General features: G+C 35.3%; 1 protein-coding gene across 2 annotated transcripts; it reads left to right on the plus strand.

Moving 5' to 3' along the window:
• Positions 1-4,101: 4,101 nt before the first annotated feature.
• LOC131156524 (non-functional NADPH-dependent codeinone reductase 2-like) lies at positions 4,102-18,632 on the plus strand. 2 transcript variants are annotated; one of them, XM_058110284.1, is made up of 4 exons: positions 4,102-4,499; positions 4,644-4,887; positions 4,989-5,168; positions 18,273-18,632. In XM_058110284.1, exons 1-4 carry the CDS (start codon positions 4,174-4,176, stop codon positions 18,498-18,500), a joined length of 978 nt encoding a protein of 325 aa, XP_057966267.1. In that variant the 5' UTR covers positions 4,102-4,173; the 3' UTR covers positions 18,501-18,632. The 2 variants fall into 2 exon arrangements, with proteins under 2 accessions (XP_057966267.1, XP_057966268.1); XM_058110285.1 differs by lacking the exon at positions 18,273-18,632 and adding an exon at positions 5,425-5,553.
• The last annotated feature ends 188 nt before the right edge of the window (positions 18,633-18,820 follow it).

Below are 18,820 nucleotides of genomic sequence, written 5' to 3' on the forward strand. Positions count from 1 at the left end.
CGCACAAAGTCGGGAGCCCCTTTGTTGACTTTTTGGTTAGCTCCCTATTTCGATTATGATAAATCACAGTATTTCATCTGTGTGCTTTGAGTGTATGAATAGGATTACTTGTCTAAGCACAGATGACAGATAAGAAATGGAAGCTGAGACGCACTTAAATGCACACATTTTTCGGCGTATTCCATGGATTTGCAAAGGAGCAGCGCATGAAGACCGATGTCTATTTCTAGTTGTATCTTTATATTTTATTTTATATTTGGGTCTGTAATAATTTATATCGGTCTGTAATAATCTCTGCATGTCATGCATATAGGTTTTGTAAGCTCAACATGACCATAGACTGACCATAGGGGAACCGAACGTCTTTAGGGCACCTTTTAACTGACACCGAATTTTTGGGACTATCTCAAAATGGCCTTAAAAAAGACCCTAGTAAGACCTTAGGTCCCAAACACTTATGCACAAATATCATTCACAATCACGAGTGTTAAATATGAATTAAATTGAACATTATAAGGAAGTTTAAGAGAGCTCGGGCGACCGAACCCTAGGAGTTCAAAACTCCTCGGGCGCCCAAACTGTTGAAAAGTCAACAGTTGACCAAGCTCTCGGGCGACCGAACCCGTTCTAAACATATCTTCCCCGGGCACCCAAACCCTCTGAAAGGGACTCCTCACCAAGTCAGGTTGCCAAGAAAACAGTTCAAAATAGGCTTGGGCGACCGAACTTCTGAGTTCGGGCTACCGATCCATTGACCGGGCACCCGAAACTCCGAATAAATGCTACTAACTTTGGTTCGGGCTACTGAGCTAATATTCGGGCTGCCGAAATGTTTTAAAATATTTTTTAAAATGAGTCTATTCGGGCGACTAAACCTTTGTTCAGCCACCTGAACCTTCTCGGGTCATTTAAATTATTACTGCAGTTAAAAGGGTTAAAATAGTTTAAAAGCTCTAATATGTTTTTAAATATTTTCTAATAATTCCCCGTGAGTCCTAAACGGTTATAATTTTACCCTAACCTATAAATATGAGTTCATATGTGTGGATTAGCAACAATTAGAAAAAATCATCAGTGCAAAATCCTGTCTTTTTCAAAAACTCATATTATGCAACATACTCTCAAATACTTATTCGTTTGATGTATCCTGATATTGTGAGAGATTATTGAGTGTGTTTGTGATTTCTAAATACTACTAATACTCCCACTATTCTTGTTTGATTGTGTGATTCATTTTTGGGGAGTTTAATTAAGTTTATCCCACTGATTTCAATATTATAAATCTTGTATTGGGATAAACTGACAAGCTTAGGGATCTTTGTATTGTTATTGCAAGACTCCTTTAGCTTTGATTTTGTTGTGCAAAAACATTTTCTACAAGCTATAATATTTTTCAAACTACTATTGAGCTCATTACATTGAAGGAAAATATTTTGAGTTAGTTTGAATATTTGATTAAGCATCTTTGAAACTCTGATTGAACATTGAGATTTGATATTAACTTGTTTCAAAGATATAACTTGTTTTGAACACTCTTGAACATTCTGGTGATAATATCTTGATGAGTGTTGCTTGCACAAATATTCACATCACCGAGCTTATATTTACCTATATAGTTGATGTACATTTGATTGATTACATTTGGTACATATCTGCTTGACTAAGAAACATAATCATTGTACCCTGTTATATTGAGAAATTTGTTGTATTCCAGGCGTGACCTGAGGGGGCAGTAATCCAGCCCGGTAAGGATTGTCTGTAAAGGTTGAGGTCAGCCCTGTGCTAATTGACCTGATTGTTTAGGTGCCACTCCACCCATTTAAGTAAGCCTTATAGTGTAATCCTTGTGCGGGTATGCCAAGGCGGGGACGTAGGCCGGATTGGCCGAACCCCGATATCATATTCGGTGTCACTTTTATATTTCCTGCATTATATTCTTTTGTGTACTTGATTTAATTTCCTTACTAAATATACTACGTATCTAATAGACACAGAATTGCATTGAGTTGATAAATACTGAAATTACGTTGTATGCTTTGAATACTGGTAAATATTTCATATCTACAATTTCATATATACTTAAACTGCCCCTAGGTTGTGTAATACTGCTGCTAGACAGAGTGACCTAGGAAGGAATTTTTAAATACCAATTCACCCCGCTTTTAGGATTGCACCAAAGCTAACACCCTTGATCTTTCAAAAGAAAGCAACCAATCTACGCCCCTTTCTCCAACACAATCCTTCCCATGGATATCAAACAGAGAACTTGGGTTTTCAATCAATGCTTTACCAAATAAGATCAATAGAGACCGTACAATCTTTCTAATGTGCAGGATCCTCCTTAGAGGCAAGCAAAAAGCATACTCGAAGCCATGACATGATCATCAAAGGTACTCATTACAGTTTTGTTAAACCTGAGTTTAAGCCTCAAAGGCTAAGTTACAAGTATCCACTGTAAAATTATTCCTTAGGAAACCATAACAACATTACAAGCTCATAGAAGTGAAGCTTAGAAGCTTTGGACAAATAGTGTCAGGGAAAGAGAGGTTTTTAGAAAGCCATAAGAGAAGAAAATACAAAGCTTTTATTTCTTCTTAACTTCGTCTGCCTTACAAAACGGGAAGGCATTCCCTTATATAGAGGTTTAGAGAAGCATCAGGACCCTCGCTTTCTCATGAACAAACAAAAGATAAATCTGCACAAATGACATAAAGTAAGGACAACGCAAAAGGTGACAGCACATGGGCGGCTGCATTTGTGCGGTTTCCCACCACCTTTTGGCGAAAAGACATGCAACTTTGACTTAGGGGTACACAACTTTTGACATAAAGACACACGACTTACAATCAGCCAACAACTTTTGACTTAGAGGCACACAACTTTTGACATAAAGACACACGACTCACAATCAGCCAACAACTTTTGACTAAGTAGCGATATGTGATGCAATGGAGATAGATTGAGGTTGATGTAATCCTCATCAGTTATTTCTCCATATATTCTCCCAGGACGATCCGAAGACACAATTCTGATTACTGTTGAAAGAGAAGATGATGTTCCCACTATTCTTCAAATTCCACGATAGATTCTCAGAGAAGAATTAAATCAACTTATTCCTCTGGAATGAATTACTAGTTATGAGCAACTTCATCAACAATCAATACCCATCCATCTTACATATCCAAAATTTCAAAGACTCCCAGATGAAACTGTGAAAACTGTGTTTAATCCAAAAGATATGGTTTCATCCAGCACTCCTCCAGTCTTCCAATCTCTAATGATAAAATTAGTTACTTTTGAGGAAGATATTCCTTTAAGCAGTGTTACAACAGACGGATCTCCCATCTACACTGACAAAATTGAAGGACATTTTATCAGGGATGTTGATCCTTCCATGTATGATCCTGATTGTGATTGTCATTCTTCACAAAGAAATGGTACTAGGGCAACATGCAGACCTCCCACTGTTCACAAAAAACCTGATGATTCTAGCGGTCCATGGATAGGAATTCGAAAACCATCTACTAAACCTAAGCCTCTTTGGATATATGAAAGAGCTTTTGAAATCCTCAAACAAGAAGACTTGATGATGTATGGAATGAGGAAATGATAAGATGGAAAGGTGAGGTGGTGACTTATCTTGTCAGCATAAAATTTGAAGTTATGTACTGTTTTCAATGTAACATATGCTATTATGTTTATAAAAAATTCTCACACGTATTCCTTGTGTGTTTTAATTTTCTTTTCTACTTCCCTCCAAAACAAATTAAACCACCAACCCAAACCAATATACCCGAGACTCAAAATTGCATTCTCAAAGATTCAATTTAAGATTGACTTCTTGCCAAGCTGATAAGTTCGGATTAGCTCAACTTGACCCAATTACCCGACTCACTCCTACCATCTATCAAGATTTCAACATATATTACTTTTGGAAATAAAATTTAGTTTTGCATTATTTTTAAGCATTCCACATTAAATTAGTATTAATTTAAAAAACACATCAATTCTTTCGCCGTATAAAATTATTTATATTTTTTGAAATTGAGTGGGGGCATTTGTCACACCCATTGTAGCTTGTAATTTTAAAATAGGATTATTGTAATAACCATGACATTCTTTCTATATATACAAAGTTAATGAAGTCCGCAAAGCACTATTTGAAATAATAAAATGGGAAGTGGTGGTGGTATTCCGGCAGCACACTTGCTCAGTTCATCGGCTGCTAAACCCATTCCTCGTATAGGCTTTGGCACCGCCGAGTTCCCCTTTTCCGCATCCGATGTGAAACAGTCAGTTCTCCAAGCCATAGAATCCGGCTACCGGCACTTCGACACGGCCGCCTTATATCTGTCGGAGAAGCCCCTCGGCGATGCCGTCGTGGAAGCGTTGCGCCTCGGACTCATTCAGTCGCGCGACGACCTCTTCATCACTTCTAAGCTTTGGTGCACGGATGCTCATTGCGATCGCGTCCTCCCCGCTCTTCGCAAAACTCTCCAGTAAGTCATCATTTACCTAAACTCTCTGCCTTTTTTTTTGTCCCCTGTTTTCCTTGGTGCAAGTTCTGTAATTTGTTTACTTCGATCCTTTTTTTTTTTAGTTTGATTTTGTAAAGGTGAAGTTTGGTTCGGTTAATTATGCAGAAATCTTGGAATGGAGTACGTTGATCTGTATCTCATTCATTGGCCTGTGAGCCTAAAGCCGGGAGAACAGGAGTTGCCTGTGAAGAAAGAGGATCTGCTTCCCATGGATTTGAGGTCAGTTTGGGCGGCGATGGAGGAATGTCAGGAGCTTGGCATCGCGAAATCGATCGGAGTGAGCAATTTCACATGCAAGAAGCTACAGGAGTTGCTTTCCGTTGCCAGGATTCCTCCGGCAGTTAATCAGGTGAGAATTTTCCGCTATTGTCTCTTGCACGTTCAAATGTGTGGATGCCGTATTTATGATAATTGTGGCGGAAGATGATGGGGGTTTGTTTGGAAATGAAGGTGGAAATGAACCCTGTTTGGCAGCAGAAGAAGCTGCGGGAGTACTGTGGGGATAAGGGTATCCACATCACGGCTTACTCGCCGCTGGGTGCCAAAGGGACGCCTTGGGGGAGTAGCCAAGTCATGGACTGCCAGGTGTTGACAGAAATTGCCGAGAACAAGGGAAAGACGTTTGCCCAGGTACGTGCTGCCTACTGTCACTGCCAGATGATGTTTTTTTTTTTATTCCCCTTTTTCAGCTTTGATACCTCTTTATTGCGGGGAGTTTTTGCCCCTTTTTTTATTTTTTTATATTAAAATATTAAATAATGATTGAATGGGGGGTTTTTTCCTTATTTGTTATTATTTTAAAATAATATATAAAAATATTTTCTAGAATAACGTAATCTCGCTATTATTGAATGTCACGTGGCCGGGGGGGAATCTGGATCATCAGCGAGATTTGCATGGGAGACCAAAAGCAACCACTAGCAGCTGCTGACACACGCATAATGCCTCACGGCCGCGGCTACCTTTTCTAGGTGATGCCCCCCATCCCATTGCAATGGCTACTCGGCTAGCTAGCAGCTGGCACCACCCTTCAATAGTTCAATTCAATTCTTCTTCTTCTACCTGCTGTAGCCCTATCTTTGTAGGGCTGATCCTCTAATTAATTAATTAATTATTATATGCTTTAAAGAGTAGTATATTTTAGGGTAGGGTAGGCGAGGGGAGGGTTGATAAGCGTAGGATATGGTGGTACACCACTGCGCCCTTTGGCTGGTTCTGGCCTGAGCAATGTCTCCTTGTCCTGAAATTAAAAATTTGTCCAACAAATTTTAGGAGTTTGAATATTTTATAGAGCTAAATAATTTCATAATTTTTTTTTTATATTTAACATTTGAGATACTTATATTTCTCGATATTTTTATTTTTATATTTTCAAAATATAAGTGAAGATTAGTGTATTTTTTTTTTTTTCAATTTTCAGGAAATGTTAATAAAATTTTTAAAACTTTTAAGGTTTTGTTTGGAACTCATAAAATAGTAGGAAAAAAGATATTGAAAAATTCATATTTTGATATTTGGTTATCAATATATATATATATATATATATATATATAGATATATCAAGTCTATAAACAAATTTTTTGGTTTTACACACTAGTGATATTTAGTTTTATTTTTAATTTCTAATCATATTAAAATTAATTTTTATTTTTAATAATATTTAATAAAGAAAGAAAATATAAAGAAAAATGAATTCATTTCTTCTTTTCCTTTTCCAAAACAAAATCTTTGATTCTAATGCGATCAAAATTATGCTCATATTTTCAAGTAGTGTGAAATTTTTTAGCTCTATAAAATATTTAAAACTCCAAAAATTTGTTGGACAAAAAATTTGTTGATAGACTTGATATATATTTTTTATTTTCTTTCTCATTTTCTTTGATAACCAAATATCAAAATATAAATTTTTCAAATTTTTTTTCCTAATATTGTACGAGTGCCAAACAAAACCTTAAAAATTTTAAGAATTTTATTAACATTTCCAAAATTTTGATAAAAAAAAACACTAATCTTCACTTATATTTTGAAAAAATATAAAAATATTAAGAAATATAAGTATCTCAAATTTTAAATATAAAAAAAAAATTGTGAAATTTTTTATAAAATATTTAAAACTCCAAAAATTTGTTGCCCTATTTTTATTGGGCTGATCCCCCTAATTAATTAATTATATGCTTTAATTATAATATAGTATATTTTATGGTAGGGGAGGGGAGATAAGGGTAGGATACAGTGATACACCACTGCCTCTCGCTGACAAATTTATAATTTCAAGACCAGAAGCCAGCGAGAGGCAGTGGTGCATCACTATATCCTACCCTTATCTCCCCTACTGTAAAATATACTATATTATAATTAAAGCATATAATTAATTAATTAGGGGGATTAGCCCAATAAAAATAGGGTTACGGCTTTACAAGATATGGAGGTAGAAGAAGAAGAATTGAATTGAAAAAATCCTATATTTTCACTTTGATGCGTGGATAAACTCGTTGGACTTTGCGTGGTGGACAAAAGACTTGTAGGGCACAGCAAGAAGCATTATTTTTAAAATTTTAAAAGGAAGGAAGTGTCATTTCTCTTCCATTGGGGGTGTGGGGTGCCCTTCCTTGTCTCATCAACCTTTATTATTATTTTTCAAATTTTAAGAATTATATAAAAATATGTGAATAAAAAATATATTTTTAAGTGTCATTTAATACTAAAAATATTTTTCATTTTTATTTATTTTTCAAATAAATGAAAAAAACAAGTTAATTTTTTAATTTCAAAATATTGTATAAAAATGAATACAATAATAAAAGAATTTGAAATAATTTACTTTTGGAAATATTAAGATAAAAAATGACATCTTACTTTCTAATTACATAAAAAAATTATTTAACATATAAGAATGAAATAAAATTGAATTAGTCTATTTAATTATATATATATATATATTTATTTCATTACTTTTAAATTTATATTTTTGTAGGTATGTACAAAAATATAATATAATAGCATATTAATTCCTTTTTTGAAAGAATTTTTGAAAGGATTTTAAATATAATATAAAGAGAAATTTTTGTGAAAAGGCTCTATTTTCAAGGATATGTGAGATTCTTGTCACACCTTATTCTAGTGTCAAAATAAGGAGTGAATGTAATGTCTATAATATTGGAAGAATACGCCAACCAAAGACTAAGGGTCCGTTTGGATCAAGAATTTTGTCTGGGGAAAGGGAAAGAAAGGAAAATAAGGAAGAAACTTATTTTTCTTATATTTTTCTTCTATATAAAGTACTATAAAAAATAAAAGTTTGTTTTAATATGACTAAAAATTAGGAAAAATTAAATATCAATTATGTGAAAAATCAATTTTTTATTCATAGATTTGGTATATTTTTTTATTTTCTTTCTCATTGTTTTTAATAATCAAACATGAAATATGGATTCTTTTATATTAATATGCTTTTCATATCATATTTTTGTACAAACTTGCAAATATATAAATTTAAAATCCATATTTTATGCTTTTAATTTTAAAGGTATTTTATGATCACACAACACACCTGACACACTCTTCCATTTAAACCAACCTATATATCTTCATTTTATATACTACATCTTCTTCAGTTTTCCCTTTAGTTTGCATAAGAGATCCAAGATATTTAATTATATCAATGTTATTAGTCTCTTGATTATTAAGTTTAATCTTCTCTCGATTGCTACTTCTTATATTACTGAAATTACATTTCATATTCTGGCTTATTCCTACTTATCCTAAACCCTTTAGACTTTAGCGTAAATCTTCAAAGTTCTAACTTAGATTTCACTCCACTTTTACTATCGTCAATCAACACGATATCATCTGCAAACGACATATACTAAGGGATCTCATTTTGGATAATCCTAGTTAGTTCTTTAGTTATTAAAGTAAAAAGATAATGACTCAAAATAGAACCTTTACACTTATTGTGATTGAAAACTCTCTAAAATCTCCTCCTATAGTCCTAATGCTTGTCACTACTCTATTATACATATCCTTAATAACCTCTATTGTAAACTTCATTCTTTTCTAATATCCACCAAAGAACTTTCTTAGGTACTCTATCATAAACCTTTCTTTAGGTCAATCAAAATCATATGTAAGTCATTTTTCTTTTTCTTAAACTTTTCCGTTAGACTTCTTAAAAGATAAATAACTTCTATTGTTGATCTCTTAAGCATAAAACGAAATTGATTTTTTGAAATCTTCGTTTCTAATCTTGTTCTATGTTCAATTACTCTTTCCCATAATTTCATCATATGACTAATAACCTTAATTCCACAATAGTTATTATAGTTATGAATATCGCATTTGTTTTGTAAAAAGATACTAACGTGCTTTTCTTCCATTCTTCTGACATTTTCTTGATTTTTATAATAGTATTAAATAAATTAGTTAACAAAACAATTCCTTTATCTCCTAAACATTTTCAAACTTCAACTCTTCATATTTTTTAATGTCATCTTAACTTCTAGGACCCTAATTTTGTGAATAAATCTCCAATTTTTAGTCTTCTCCTCATTTATCACTTTCAAGTTCAATATTTTATTTTGATTTTCATTAAATAATTTATTAAAGTATCTTTGCCAATTTTTTTTATGTCTTCTTCTTTAAGTAAGTCATTATCATTCTTGTCCTTTATATGTTTTATATCACCTAAATATTTGTATTTTCTTTCTCTAACTCTGATAAGTTTATAAGTATTTTTTCTTCTTCTTTTGTATCTAGTTTAGTATATAAAGTATCATAACCTCTATGTTTAGCTTTATCAATAGTTTTTTTTTTACATTTTTTTTCTCGCTTCTTTATATTTTTTAAGATGTTCTATATTTCTATAATTTTATCATATTTTATACTAAGTTCTTTTGTCTTAACGATTTTTTGAACTTCTTGATCCCATCACTTTCTTTACTATCTGAGTATGTTCTTTTGGACTCACCTAACACCTCTTTTGTTATCCATAAGATAGAATTTGTCATTTTATTTCAAATAGTATTTATACCAGTTTTATCTCTAACTTTCTTTACTATTTGACTATGTTCTCTTGGACTCACCTAACACCTCTTTTGTTATCCTTATGATAGAATTTTTCATTTTATTTCAAATAGTATTTATACTAGTTTTATCCCCTATTATCCAATCACACTCTTTATTCATTTTATCTTTGAATTTTACTATATTATCTCCCTTCAAATTCCACCATCTAGTCCTTTTGTATTGATTTATACTACTCATTTTCCTCCATTTTTTAATATGTGATTTATACTAATCATTTTCTTCCATTTTTTTAATACGTATATGTAGTACTATGACTCTATGTTGTGTAGTTAAACTTTCATATAAAAAAACTTTACAATTGTTACAAGACAAGAAGTCTATTTGACTTTTATTATACTCACTCTTGAAAGTTATAAAATGTTTTTCTCTTTTTATAAAGTAAGTATTTAGTATAACAAAATCGTAAAACATGGAAAAATCTAAAATTGTATCATCAACCTCATTTTTATCTCCATATCCATGGCCTCCATTTATTCTCTCATATCTTATATTATCCTTGCCAATGTGACCATTCAAATCAGCTCTTATAAATATCTTTTCAGATGTTGGTATCCATTGTAAAATACTATCCATATCTGTCCAAAATTGTTTTTTTTTAATTTTTTGCTAAGTGTCACGGACCCCCAAAATGGGACTCAAGTAAGGGCCGTGTGGCACTCGTTGAGAGCTCTCCCTCAACAAGTCAGCCAAGTTTCACACGTTCAAGCCTGCAATCACAAGCACCTGGTGAGTCTCAATACTTAAGAAAACCAAGGAACAATAGGATATCACACGAGCAATATATTCTTATACACTGAATAAGACTATAACAATCAGAGACATCACAATTTAAGACAACAAAACACCACAATGAAAAGGACTACTTGTATTATTCAATTACAAGAGAATAATCATACAAACGATAACACAGATAATCATATATTCATTCCAAATCCCTGGAGAATACAATTATAGCAATATCTCACTCCCCCTTTTCCCCATTACATTGTCACTCCCTAACATCCTCCCCCGCTCATTTTATCGACGTCCTCGTCGATGTGTTGTAGAAGGGCTTTGCACTCTGCTGATGTCGAAGTAGATGTCATTGATTACGAATTTCTGAAATCTTCAATCTTCTGTATAACATGTTGAAGGTTTTCTGCCTTTTCCCAACTATTCTCTTCTTCCCCCAACCCCAGCCACTGAACCAGAAATTGTTGTTGTTGACGACCTTTTGCATTGACAACTCTGTCTGCAATGATCTCCTGGACTTCCTTGTTGACAGGCTGCCTTCTGAAAATTGTTGATCTCCTTGACTTTTGTCGGTGCGGATCTGCTGCATCTGTGTGGAATGACTTTAAATTGCTTACATGAAACACGGGATGAACTGGACGTCTGTGACTTTTCATCCACTAGGGTTGCTCAAGCCAATAAGATGCATGTCCCACCTTCTCGATCACTCTGATTGGACCTTCGTAACGGTGTAACAACCTTTTATCCTTGCCATGAAGAAATCGAAATGTCTCTGGCGGCACTTTTACAAGAACCAGATCTCCAGCTTTAAATTGTTGTGGTCGTCTCCTTTTGTCAGCCCATTTCTTCATGCGCTTCGATGCTTTTTCTAACTGAGCTCGAGTGACTTCGATATTTTGCAACCAATTTTTCGTGAATTGGTATGCTTTCGTGCAATTTCATTTGTATGGACCATCTAGAGTGTGCGGGAGAGTCGGTTGTTGACCTGTCACAATCTCAAAAGGGCTTTTATTAGTCGCAGAAGATTTCATAGAGTTAAAACAGAATTGTGCTGTGTCCAGTAAAGTAACCCAATTCTTCTGATTGGAGTGAACAAAATGTCGCAAGTATTCTTCCAGCATCCCATTAAAACGTTCGGTCTGACCATCTGTCTGTGGGTGATAGCTGGTGGACAGATTAAGGTTTGAACCCATCAAACGAAAGAGTTCACCCCAAAATCCCCCTGTGAATCTAACATCCCTATCACTGATTAGGCTTTCTGGAACACCCCAATATTTCACCACATGCTTGAAGAATAGCTGAACTGTCTTCTCTGTTGAACATGGCTTCGAGACTGGTATGAAAGTAGCATACTTAGAGAATCGGTCAATCACCACCAAAATTGTGTTATACTCCTTCACTTTTGGCAACGAGGAAATGAAGTCCAAAGAGACACTCTCCCATGGCCTGGTAGGCACTAGCAATGACTCCAATAAACTTGAGGTCTTCTTTCTTTCTACCTTGTCTTGTTGACAGATCAAGCAAGTTTTGGTATAACTCATCACATCATCTTGCATATTCGGTCAATAGTACACCTGTGTAATTAATGCCCGAGTTCTTCGCTATCTCGGATGACCAGCCCACAACGTATCATGACACTCTTTTAGTAAGGTTTTCCTCAAGTTTCCAGCTTTGGGCACATAGACTCTCCTACCTTTAGTCATTATCAGTCCATCTTCTACCCAAAATTGTCGTGTCTTCCCTTCTTCTATTAGTTTGCTCAGTGACTGCGCCTGCTGGTCTGTACTTTAATGTTCCCTGATAAGATTCTTCAAAGGTAACGCCACCCTACTAGTTGATAGATGACTGATGAGTTTCAATGCTACCAATTTGATTTTTCTACTTAAAGTATCAGCCACTTTATTCGTCTTTCCTACTTTATATTCAAAATCAAAATTAAATTTAGCTAGCTTCTCCTACCAACGGGCTTGTTTTGACGTTAGCCCAGGTTGTGACAAAAAGTGAGTAACTGCCACATTATCGATTTTTACCACAAATTTGGACCCCAAGAGATAGTGCCTCCACACCCGAAGACAGTGTACCACTGCGAGAAGCTCCTTTTCACTTGCACTTCAAACGGTTTTGTCACATCAGGAAGGATTAACACAGGATCTCCTACAATTTTTTCCTTTAATTCAACGAATGCTGATTGGCACTCTTCTGACCACCCCCATGGTACCCCCTTCCTCAGTAAATTTGTTAACAATACAACTCTTCTGGAGTACCCCTCTATAAACTTTCGATAGTAGTTGGCTAGACCCAAGAAAGATCGCAGTTCTCTAACGGATGTAGGTGCTCGCCACTCCCTGATAGATTTTACTTTAGCTGAATCCATCCGTATCTGGCCCTCCTTAATGATATGCCCCAAGAATTTAATACGCTTTTGAGCGAAAGCACACTTCTCCCCTTTTACATATAACTGATTTTCTTTGAGTTTTTGAAAAACCTTCCGAAGATGATCTTTATGTTCTTTTAAGGATGCGTTGAAAACCATTATGTCATCAAGGTAAACAATCACAAACTGATCAAGGTAGTCCCGAAAAACCTGATTCATTAGAGAATAAAAGATAGCAGGTGCATTTGTTAGCCCAAAAGGCATGACAAGGAATTCAAATGCTACATACCGGGTGACACAAGTGTTCTTCGGTTCATCTCCCTCAACAATGCGCACTTGATGATATCCCGACCTCAAGTCCAATTTCGTGAAATATCTAATCGTACTTAACTGGTAAAAAATATCAGCAATCAGTGGAATGGGATACTTGTTGTGCACCGTCACCTTATTAAGAGCCCGATAATGTACACAAAAGCACAAACTACCATCTTATTTCTTCTGAAATAATACTAGGGCCCCAAAAGGTGTTTTTGAAGGACGGATGAACCCTACTGCAATAAGATCATTCAGTTGCCTTCTAAGTTTAGCTAACTCCGGCGGCGCCATTCGATAAGGGGCACGTGCTGGCGGCTTTACTCCTGGAAAAAGTTTAATTTCGTGGTCAATCTGTCATCGAGGTGGTAAAACCCTCGGTAGCTATTCCGGGATCACCTCCTTGAACTCTTCTAAAACTTCCTTAATCTCAAGTGGATATTTCCCTACTTCTGCATCTTCTGAGACTATCGGTAGAACCACGAAAGAAGATTCTCCCCCTTTACTCCCTTTTTGAATTGGAGGGCTGAAAGCAACTTCCTCTCATCGAAATTGTTGTAGGCTGTGGGGACTGCACAAGGTGCACTTCCCATTATCACAAGACAATCCGCAGCTGGGATCGACATTGTACGTGTCACTTTAAGAAAATCCATCCCCAATACCACATCAAAGTCGTCAAGGGGTGCCAGAGTGAAATCAATTTTTCTAGACCATGATCCCATTTGGCATGCCACTTTAGGTGCCACCTCCACCGTGGTTAACGCTTGAGAATTCACTATTTTTAACTTGTCCACATCCTTATTTACTTGCAATTCTAACCGTTGAGCTTCAGAATCAGCAATGAAATTATGGGTGGCCCCTGTATCAATCATGATCTTGATTTTCTTTCCATTCAAAAGTAGATCAACGTACATTAGTCCCTTCTCCTGAGACTTGTTGTTAATTACTTGACGCTCTAATGCCCCCAAAAATCTCAATGCTCCCACCATATTCGGTTGTTCTTTTGGGGTTGCTATCGGGGTTTTGGTTTCCCCTTTAAAAGGACTTTATAGCATTTAAAGCCTTACGTTCAGGGCACTCCGCCACTCGATGTGGTCCCATGCAAAGAAAACAAGAGATCGGTCGACGCTCTCTACTCCTTAACCATGGGCGCTCTTTTATCTTTCCAAGAACTATTTGTCTCCCTATCCCTTCCCCCATTTGTGGGCTTACACACTTTACTGGGTCTGGAATCATTATTGGCGGACATAGGGAAATTTCGCTTTCCAGAATTATCTGAAAAATCATCTAACCGTTCGGCAACAGCGAGGGCAGAAGAGAGATCACCAGCACCCTGTCAACGCAATTTATTCCTTGGCCATGTCTTCAAACCTTGAAGAAAATGAATTAGTTTGTCTGATTCGGTCATGTCTATAATGTCCAACATCAAGGCTTGGTATTATCGTACATAGCTCCTTATTAAGCCGGTCTGTTGCAATTCCATTACTTTGCACTTTGCTATGTACTCTACATTTTCGGGATAGAATTGAGTCTTCAACGCCTGTTTCAACCCCTCCCATGTGTTGATAACACATCTATTGTGCTGAATATCATTCCATTTAGTTCTCCACCACACATTTGCATCCCCTACCAGGTATACCGTTGCCAGATTTACCTGGTCCACTTCTAGATCCACTCGTGAGCACGTGAAGTAGTGCTCCATATCAAAGAAGAAATTATCCAACTCCTTGGCATCTCGCGTACCCCCAAAACTTTTAGGTTCCGGTACCTTCAATCGAAAACTCTCAATTGGATCTGCAACCGGCCTTCGGGCTATCTGTGCCACTGCATTCACTTTCACAGTGATTTCTTGTAAATCCCTCTGAACTTGGACCACTGCACTTTGGACATTGCCCATCTCTTTCAAATCTTCCTTCAAAGCAGTAATGGATTCCTTAACATCTTCTGCAAGGAAATCAAAATTATTCGTTAGCTCCCGTAAGGAGGCCTCAAGCTATATTGGCTCTCCCCGTTGGGACGAAAGAGATGATAATATGCCCTCAATATGGTCCAGCCTACTCTCAAAGGTTTCCAACTGCTCGATACTCTTCTGGAAGGCTTCAAGCTCTCTTGGCCGTTTCTCTAGGGATTTCACACGTGGAATGAATTTTTCAAGTTCCTCAAGTCTCTCTACAACTTTTGATACCCCATAGAGATTTTTTCTAAGGTTTTCTTCAGCGGCCTCAAGCTCTGTTGGCACGCTTTTATCTTTTGTCAATGTTGCCACCAACCCTTGGAGTTCACCGCACGTTCTCTCCAGGGTTACAAGTTTCGTCTCAAGCGCCTCAATGCGCTCCACTTTTCCCGACTTGTTTCTCATATTACCACTCATGGTGCTCGCACACACTGTGCTCTGATACCAACTGTTACGGACCCCCAAAATGGGACTCAAGTAAGGGCTGTGTGGCACTCGTTGAGAGCTCTCCCTCGACAAGTCAGCCAAGTCTCACACGTTCAAGCCTGCAATCACGAGCACTTGGTGAGTCTCAATACTCAAGAAAACCAAGGAACAATAGGATATCACATGAGCAATATATTCTTATACACCGAATAAGATTATAACAATCAGAGACATCACAATCCAAGGCAACAAAACACCACAATGAAAAGGACTACTTGTATTATTCAACTACAAGAGAATAATCATACAAATGATAGCACAGATAATCATATATTTATTCCAAATCCTTGGAGAATACAATTATAGCAATATCTCACTCCCTCTTTTCCCCATTACATTGTCACTCCCTAACACTAAGCCTATTTAAGGAGCATACACACCAATGACATGCACTATCTCCCGGTCTAAAGCAATCATGATTTTAATGATCCTATTTCTTATTCTTTTAACATTTGCTACATTATTTTTTAGATCTTATCTACAATAATACACACCCATTTTTTATGTTTCTCTCTACTAGTGTATCAAAGTTTAAATTTTGATTTTTCACTTTCTCTACCTTTTTCTCCTACCTATTTCGTTTCTTAAAGGTAGATTAAGTAAATTTTTCTTCTAACATTATTTCCACTATTTTTTTTTTTTTTCCTGTAAGAGTTCCTATATTCCAAGTTGCTAATTTTATCTTAATATTAACCCTCTTCCTTTTATACTAATCCGGTCTATTCCCTTGACTTAGGAGAATTTAGTAAGAACTCATAATAATATGATCTAACAAAGTTTTACGTTGACTATTAGTTATGTAATACAACCCTACTCCTTTATTCGAAAATGCATATATTATGTCTACAAATCAAAAACATAAAATCTCCACTACTAACCAATTATTGAAAAAAATATTAATAATCAAAAAGAAATAATAAGAAAGGAGAAGATCTCACCGGTGATTGAAACTAAAGAAGATAACGTCAATCGCTTGAAAAATATTATTGTAAGTACTTTTAATTGAACAAATTTGATGTTGCTAATGAAAATCAATTCGAAAAATATTAATGAGAGATGGCAAGAAGTCTTCAAATCTTAATTAAAATTCAGATACAAGAATATTGAAGAAACAAGATTCCTCAACCCATAAATCTTTATCGCTTATTCATGATTTTAGGGCCAAAGAAACAATATTTCTTGGATTTGTTAGAGTTTTTAGGAGAAAAGAAAGGAAAGAAAGAAAGTTAACAGGGCAAGTTTTTTGGTTTGTGAGAAACAAAACAGAAAAGAGAATAGAATATAGGAAAATGAAAGAAAGAAAAACAAAAGAAACCGTAGAAGTAAAAGAGAAAATAAAAGATGAGGAATTTAATTGGTGAGGAATTTATTAATAGGAAATTGAGATTGTTAGATTTAATTAAATGAATTTCCTTACGAATAAGACTGATTTGAGACATGAACAGAAAGTCAAAACAGAGATTCAAAGAATTAAGGAGAGAAATAGAAAGAACTGTTGGGAATTAACATGGAATTTCCGTGAGAAACAAAAAATAAAGAAACAATCAATAATCGCACGCACAATATAATATTTACGTGGTTCGATAATTTTGCCTACGTGTACGGAGTTGTAAGGATTTCACTATAATTAGGAAGAAAAATACAGAGAGTGCACTGCACAATGATTTCTCTCGCTCTCTCTCTCTAACTATGACGGCATGACCTAATTATCCAAAAAACGATAGTTTTATATGCTGTGCACAGGGTTTCCAATGGGTTACAAAATGGGCCAAAAAAATTTTCTCGGATCCCCACGAATACGGCTTGTGCCGCTTAGTCCATGGAGCAAAGGCTTGGGCCGATAGTCCATGCGCGTTGCATGGGTTAAGTCTTAGGATAGAAATCTCTTGTTAAAGAAACCACGCAGCATTAATTCGGGTTGAGTTCATCCAGATCATAATGAAACTAGGCTCCACAAAACCCAATAAGAATAAAGAGAAGGGATGGAGTAGAAGAGGAACTGTGCAGAGAGAGATGGGCAGAACAAAGAGCATATAAACAGAACTGAGGGAGAACAGAAAGAGAAAGGAAGAAGGAAAAAGAAGAAAGGAGGAGGAGAAGACCTTATAAGAGATGTAATATTTTATATAAAAAATCCTCCAAGGTTGAGAGAAAACTCACAAAGACTAAAGCTTATCAAGTCTTTCACTAGGTCAACAATAAAATTATAAAAACAAGCCCTATAGCCATTCAACACCAAATTTATATCAAAGAGTGCATGCATGTTTGAATTCAACACTTACGTACGGTAGGCTTGATACATAATAATAAAATAAAACTGAAAGGAATAAAATCAATTTTAGTATTAAATTTCATTTTATATTTTTTTCTACGTATCATTATATTCCGTAAACTATACATATTATTATCAAGAAAATATTTCAGTAATTAGACATTTCAAATGGACAAGTTTAAGACCATCAAAATTAAATTTCACACCACCAAGAGCAGCATCAAAATTGGACTAAGAATTACCATTGATTGTTGGCTTAAAACTAGTAGCACAAATATTTCCTTCTAGGGAGTATTTCGTAATTGAGAATCAATAGCAGGAATCAGAATGGTTGATTCCATTCCTAATATTTTAGAGTAATCTTATCTTGATTTCATTCCATGCAGTAAAGGGATTTCTCCTTTTACTTACATACATTTTAATTCTTGACTTTTTCTCTAGAATCAAATCAAATCTTGATTCCTGACTAATGAAAGATGTTAATATTGGTACATGCATGCATTATGCATATATTTGAAGATCTGTTTGAGGTGGATTCATGAGCAAGGGGTAAGCGTTCTCATCAAGAGTTTTAATAAGGAAAGAATGAAAGAGAACCTGCAGATATTTGACTGGAGGCTGAGCCCAGAAGAGTTGGAGAAGATAAGTCAAATTCCACAGCGTAGAGGCGGGTCTTTGGGTTCGGCGTTTATATCAGAAGAAGGCCCTTACAAGTCTCTCATGGAGCTTTGGGACGGAGAGCTCTAGTGAGCAACTATGTTTTTGAATGGCATTTGCTCTTTTATGGTTTCCCTTTATGGAAATGGTGAACAAAACAACCTGGAACTTGGAAGCTACTCTTTATCCCCCCATATATATTGCATGCTTTCTATTTAGCTATATTCTTATTAATTTTTGAATGAACAATACAAATTAAGCACCCCTTTAATTGTGAAAATTATTTTTTATTTTAAAATTTTTGGAGAAATAAAAAAAAATTTTAACTTATTTTTAAAATTTTTTTAAGATTCTTGAAAAGGTATGCTAAAAATAAAGTTAATTCATTTAGTTGTACAAAATAATTTTTC

This window comes from Malania oleifera, chromosome 5, assembly GCF_029873635.1.
Source record: "Malania oleifera isolate guangnan ecotype guangnan chromosome 5, ASM2987363v1, whole genome shotgun sequence".
NCBI lineage: Eukaryota > Viridiplantae > Streptophyta > Magnoliopsida > Santalales > Ximeniaceae > Malania > Malania oleifera.

Excerpts from the sequence above, each read along its gene's own strand:
- LOC131156524 (XM_058110284.1), top strand. The coding sequence starts at position 4,174 with ATGGGAAGTGGTGGTGGTATTCCGGCAGCACACTTGCTCAGTTCATCG. Across the intron at positions 4,500-4,643 it reads GCTCTTCGCAAAACTCTCCA|AAATCTTGGAATGGAGTACG; the intron begins GTAAGTCATCAT and ends TTAATTATGCAG. Across the intron at positions 5,169-18,272 it reads AGGGAAAGACGTTTGCCCAG|ATCTGTTTGAGGTGGATTCA; the intron begins GTACGTGCTGCC and ends ATATATTTGAAG.